The sequence below is a fragment of the Lycium ferocissimum genome, chromosome 11 (genome assembly GCF_029784015.1).
Source record: "Lycium ferocissimum isolate CSIRO_LF1 chromosome 11, AGI_CSIRO_Lferr_CH_V1, whole genome shotgun sequence".
NCBI classification, from domain to species: Eukaryota; Viridiplantae; Streptophyta; class Magnoliopsida; order Solanales; family Solanaceae; genus Lycium; species Lycium ferocissimum.
This window is the reverse complement of record NC_081352.1, coordinates 9802068-9808263: the sequence shown is the minus strand read 5'-3', so window position 1 is coordinate 9808263 and position 6196 is coordinate 9802068. Positions and strand designations below refer to the sequence as shown.

Below are 6196 nucleotides of genomic sequence, written 5' to 3'. Positions count from 1 at the left end.
GATCAACACCCAAGAAGCTCGACAAATGGTTAAGAAGGCAAAGGAAACGATTCGCAGAAAACAACGATTGAAAGCGGGGAAGGAGAAATCGTCAAAATATAAATGACAATAAGAGACAAGGGAAAAATGAAGGACACACTCCAGATTCTGACAAGATGGACATCATTGAGGACAAGGAAAAGGAAGAAGGAACCACGGAACTGGAGTCAAACTTGAATCAGCAAGAGATGATCATAGATAACTTGCCAAATAGCAGTCCAGGGCAAACTAACTTCAGCAATAAAGATGTGGAAGAATTGAGAAAACAAAGTCAGGAAATGGAAAGAGGAAAAGGAGGGTCTTGGCAAACAAAAACCAGGTTGTTCAAACATACTTCACCTGCTCCTACCAGGATGAGACCCCCATATGAAAAGAAGAAAAGAAAAAAGCAGAAAAAAGTTCAGTTCCACTTAAATACTGAACAGGAAGCATGGTTACAAGCTAAAGGGGAAATAGCCCTTTTAAAAGAGAGCAATGTTCCAGAGATATCCCCATGGATAGAAGGAAGGAGAGCAAAGGAAAAAACCTCTAGAAATCAATAATAGATACAAAGCTCTTACTAATGATCTTTCTTTGATTACAGATGAGGAAGTATTAGAAGAACCCCTGTAAAAGGACACAATCTCTGAGGATAACACTAATGACCATTTAGAGGACAGCTCAATCATGGAGAGCCAAGACCTCAACAATGAGAACAACTATAATGTGGTGCATAGTGACAGTGAGGCTGTTCCTGATAAAGGGGGCAATTCAACAGTGAGGAGGAAGCTTAATTTTGACGATGAAGCCATCAACATCAAGGAGCTCACTTTCTCCAACAATTTATCCCCAAGAGGAAACAACTTGCTCCAAAAGGATAAATCTGTTACCCCTAAGGGTGGCAGATACAATTCTCCTAATAATAATTGATGTTTAGTTTCCTATCTTGGAATGCAAGGAGCATAAAAATCATGGGTGCCTGTGAGAGGTTGAAAAGCCTCAAAACTCAGAACCAGCTCCCCCTTGTTTGCATTCAAGAGCCCAAAAGGAAAGCTAAACATCTTATCAAATACATGATGAAGTTGGGATTTCAGCATGCCACTAATAACCTTAATAATAAAATTTGGCTGTTTTGGGACTCTTCCATTAGAGTTCAAGTGATTGCTAATTCCCAACAACACATTCCTTGTCGTATTACTTGCATCAATAGTTGCACTACCTTCTACTTAACCACTGTTTATGCTGAATGCACCATACCTCTCAGGAAACCACTTTGGGAGGAACTTCTGAGTTTGTCGAACAAACTGAAGGGACCATGGGGGGTGATAGGTGATTTTAATGTGATCGCCTGTCCAGAGGAAAAACATGGTGGTGCACCTTATAATATGCAGAAAAGTATGGATTTCCTTGAATGTCTAACAGATTGTGGCCTTATTGATGCAGGCTATACAGGTGCACAGTACACATGGTGTAATAACTGGGGACATCCCAAAACCATTTGGAAGAGACTGGATAGGTTGGTATACAATGAAGCATGGTTGGATAAGTTTAATGGCACATCGGTCTCTCACCTGGCCAGGACAGGCTCAGACCATGCCCCCCTACTGGCCAATGTTGAAAAAGAGAAGATAATGCCTATTAGATACTTTAAGTTCCTCAATATTTGGTGTAAACACAAAGACTTCCAAGATACTGTGAAAGAAGTGTGGATGAATCCAACCCAGGGAACTGCTATTTGGCAACTCTATGTCAAAATGAAAGCGGTTGCAAAGAGGCTAAGCTGCTGGTCCAGAGAAGCTTTTGGTGACATTTTTAAAGATGTCAAGGAAGCAGAACAACAAGTTGAGGAGCTGGAGAAGAAGCATATTGCAACTCCTAGTGATGAGACTAGAAGCAACCTTAATAAAGCAAGGGCTGAATTCATAAGGTTGGTGAAGAATCAAGAGGAAATATTCAGTCAAAAAGCTAAAGCAAGGTGGTTGAAGGATGGAGATAAGAATACTGCTTATTTCCATAAAGTTATTAAAGATAGAAGAAGAAAACTAAACCTTCAAAGTGCAATGGATAATGAAGGACATAGAATAGAAGGACATCAGAATATTGCAATTGCTGCAATAAAACACTTTGAGGATTTATTTAGCTACCAAGAAATTAAAGGCAGCTTTAAAATCCTAGACATACTTCCTCAAATGGTTACTGAGAAGATGAATTCCATGCTGACGGCTAAGCCAACAAAACAGGAGGTAACAAATGCCATTGAAAATATGGATCCTGAAAGTGCTCCAGGCCCTGATGGGTTTGGAGCAAAATTCTTTCAAATATGCATAGACTGTATTATCACTGATGTTCATAATGTTGTTACTGAGTTTTTTGAAGGTGCAGAAATGCCTAGGTATGTTTCTCACACACACGCTTAGTATTGCTTCCTAAATGTCCTAATCCTCAGTCTTTTTCTGATATTAGACCAATCAGCTTATGTAATATCCTTAGCAAAATAGTTGCCAAAATTCTTTCTAATAGGCTAGGTAAGATCTTGCCCTCCATAATCTCTCCTAATCAAAGTGGGTTTATTCAGGGAAGATCCATCACTGATAATATCTTATTAGCTTAAGAATTGGTTTATTATATTTCCAAAACCAACATACATGATAACATTTTCCTCAAACTGGACATGACTAAAGCATATGATAGGGTCTCCTGGCCTTATCTATGCAGAGTTATGAGAAAGTTAGGATTTAATGAAATATGGATTGATCTTATCTATAGGCATATTTCTAATAACTAGTACCCTATTGTACTAAATGAAACCAGAAATGGTTTCTTTAGGTCCAATAGAGGCTTAAGACAGGGGGATCCCCTTTCCCCTGCCTTGTTTGTAATTTGTACTGAAATGTTTTCAAGGATGCTTAATAACCTGGTTGTTGATGAGAATTATACAGGGTTTTACAGGCCTAATAAAGCCCCTCATATTACTTATTTGGCATTTGCAGATTATGTCATTTATTTTACATCAGGTAAGCCTGCTGATTTAAGGAAAGTTTTGAAGATACTAACAGTGTATGAGAATGTTTCAGGTCAACTAATTAATAAGCAAAAGAGTTGTGTAGCTTTTGCCCCCAAGGCCAGCTTTGAGGTTACTCACAGAGTTACCCACCTCACTGAGATGAATAGAAAAAAATGGCCCATTAAATATCTTGGCTGTCCTCTCTTTGTAGGGAGAATGAAGATTATATACTTTTCAGAGAGGGTTCAGTCTATATCAAAAAGAATCCTATCCTGGCATGCAAAATACTTGTCTATGGGTGGTAGAATAGTTTTAATCAACCATGTGCTAATGGCAATGCCAATTCATCTCCTAGCAGCATTGAAACCCCCTAAAGGAACCTTTGAACAGCTGGAAGGTGCTCTAACAAGGTTCCTATGGAGTGGAAATGAGGCTGAAAGGAAATATCACTGGAGCAAATGGGAAGCAATGTGTCTACCATGTGAAGAAGAAGGGGTTGGTTTTAGATGCCTAAGGGATGTTAGTAATGCTTGTACGACGCCCAAACAAATGGTGGAAATTGAGAACACAAGAATCAGTGTGGAAGGATTATATGTTGACTAAATATTGCTCAAGAATCAACCCTATAATAAGGAAGGTGGTTGGAGTTCAATCTCAGGCATGGAGAGCCATGAACAAGATCAAAATTCAGCTAGAGGAAAACATAATTTGGCAGGTGGGACAGGGTCAAATTTCCTTCTGGTTTGATAATTGGACCAGGGAAGGAGCATTATATAGATTACTCCCTGATGATGTAAAACCAAACAACATTATGCTTAATGAAGTTTATGTGAATGGAAGATGGCAATGGAACAAGGCTGGTCTTAGAGTTCCTTGGGAGGTGAAGCTGGCTATTCAACATATTACAATCAACTTCTCCCCTTCTAAGAAAGATTATGCCATCTGGGCGCCAAACACTGACGGAACCTTCTCTATATCCTCAGCCTGGAATTTGCTTAGGAAAAGAGTTATAGGTGACTGGCATGATAGAAGAACGTGGCATAAGAATGTTTCACTAAAGATCAACTTTCACTTCTGGAGAATGCTCAAGGACAGGCTGTCAACTGATAATAAAATAGGCAGATTCAAAATTCATGGCCCTTCCATTTGTTGTTGTTGCTCTACCCACAAAATCGAAACTGTGGAACATCTCTTCGGCCAGAGTGAAGTGGCACAGGATTTATGGGCTAAGGTCTGTCATCCTTTAGGCATCAAAGTACAAGGCATGCCACTTAGACAGATTCTGGTAAACTGCTGGAATTCACAAGCTAGGAACCCTGTCACAAGACTGGTCAGGGGGATTCTTCCCAGATGATTTGTTGGGAGATCTGGAAGGTTAGGTGTAATATCAGGTTCAGTTTCATTGATTTCAATAGCAACAGGCCAACTAAGAATATCATTGGCCAGTTTTTTCAAGCAGTCAAAAGCAAGTTCCCTCTCATAGATACTGAATCAGACTGGCCTTCATTTTGCAGTAAGTTGTCCAAGAATTATGCTAAGAAAATTATCAAAATCACCAAATGGTATCCCCCACCCTCCAATGTCATCAAGCTAAATAGTGATGGTAGCTGTAGAGGTGATGAATGTGGGGGAGGGGGACTTATCAGAAATGACAAGGGCAGGCTAATCTTTGCTTACAGCATCAACCTTGGTAAGGGTACAAGCAATTGGTGGAGGCTAAAGCTCTACAATACGGAGTGGATTGGTGTATGAACAAAGGCTAGTATAACATAGTAATAAAAGCGGACAACCTTACTCTATCTCCCGTTGATTTATTTAAATTTGATCCTATCGTCTGCTTTCCTACTTTCATCCTAACCTTTTCCTCAATTATATATTATCTGACCCACAATGGGTATATGTTTTCCTTGTCCAAGTTTCTCCCTCCTTCATGATATCATAACCTTCTTTTTCCTAATGCTTCTTCTTACATTGTTGGTCGCGTTACCGCTATCTGACTTTAATTCTCGAGAAAACCCAATCCTGATTCTCTTTGTAGCGCTTGCTACCTCAATTTTGACATACAAAAGACAGTCAATACTTTTAACATGTCGTAATATCAATTATAAGGGTATACATAATACTCGATGTAGCCACTCGTGACTTATGTTTTTATTGCTTTTCAACACCTTTTCTTGCGAGATATCCCTTTGCCATTTGATTTTGTCCTAAATCTGTAGCTTTAATACATCTCCCCTCTTTTGACCAACTAGCCAGACTCATACCTCACGATCATTTCGAAATTCTAATTGCAAAGCTCACATGCTCCTAATTTCCCTCGGGCTATTCTGGTTTCTCATATTCCATTTTTCGTATGTCTAAATCTGTAGGTCTTCCTAGCATATCTTTCTACATCCTAACTGTGAATCCCAGTGATATAACTTTACTTAAAAATCTTTACTCGTACTTGTACCCTTGTCTAAAATAATCAACCTCACATCCTTTACTTTTCTGTAGCAACTGAATCGATCCTTGCGATATTTTATCTTCACTTGTACACCTACTCTCTTCTCTCTTTGCACATAAATTAATATCGCACCTAGTTTCTCTATCATCAAATAACCTTCACAACACCCGTCTGAAAAAAATTGAGGTGAAGTCTTCTTATAAGGATTAGCTAGAAATACACCACATATTCCTAAGGTTGATACAATCTCTACTTCCTTCGTCGGCCAAGCAACATCACATTTAGAAGTTGTATAAGCAATCCAGAAAATAATCATAAATGCAAACCAACTTACCTAATCATTTCTCATTCTTGAGTTCAAGGTCATCATTAATACCCAAAGTAACTTGACCATAAAGATTCTCAGAATAGTACCAACTATCAAATACTCAGAACCCCCTTGAAGTCGAATGACTAGTGACTTCCAAATCCCAATGTAAACCTACATCATATACGGAAGTCTGATAAACGAGTCTGTGTGCCTGTCATCAACCCGTCCTGATCTTATGTAGATATATATAAACTTCTAGAGTAAAAATTTTCCTTACTTGTTAACTTCCTTTCCCTTATCTATATCTCTTCGTTATCTCGTACTCACCAATCTATAAATCGTAATACTGCACTTGAATTCTTAGTGTCAACTTTCCCTATATCTCCAATAATCTCAATTTTCTGAATTCTCTAATGCA

At 38.8% G+C, this 6196-nt stretch overlaps 1 protein-coding gene across 1 annotated transcript; it reads left to right on the top strand.

The window, feature by feature from the left end:
* The first annotated feature begins 989 nt into the window (after positions 1-989).
* Positions 990-3625, top strand: LOC132038032 (uncharacterized). Its single transcript, XM_059428759.1, has 2 exons — positions 990-2410; positions 2830-3625. Exons 1-2 carry the CDS (start codon positions 990-992, stop codon positions 3623-3625), a joined length of 2217 nt encoding a protein of 738 aa, XP_059284742.1.
* The last annotated feature ends 2571 nt before the right edge of the window (positions 3626-6196 follow it).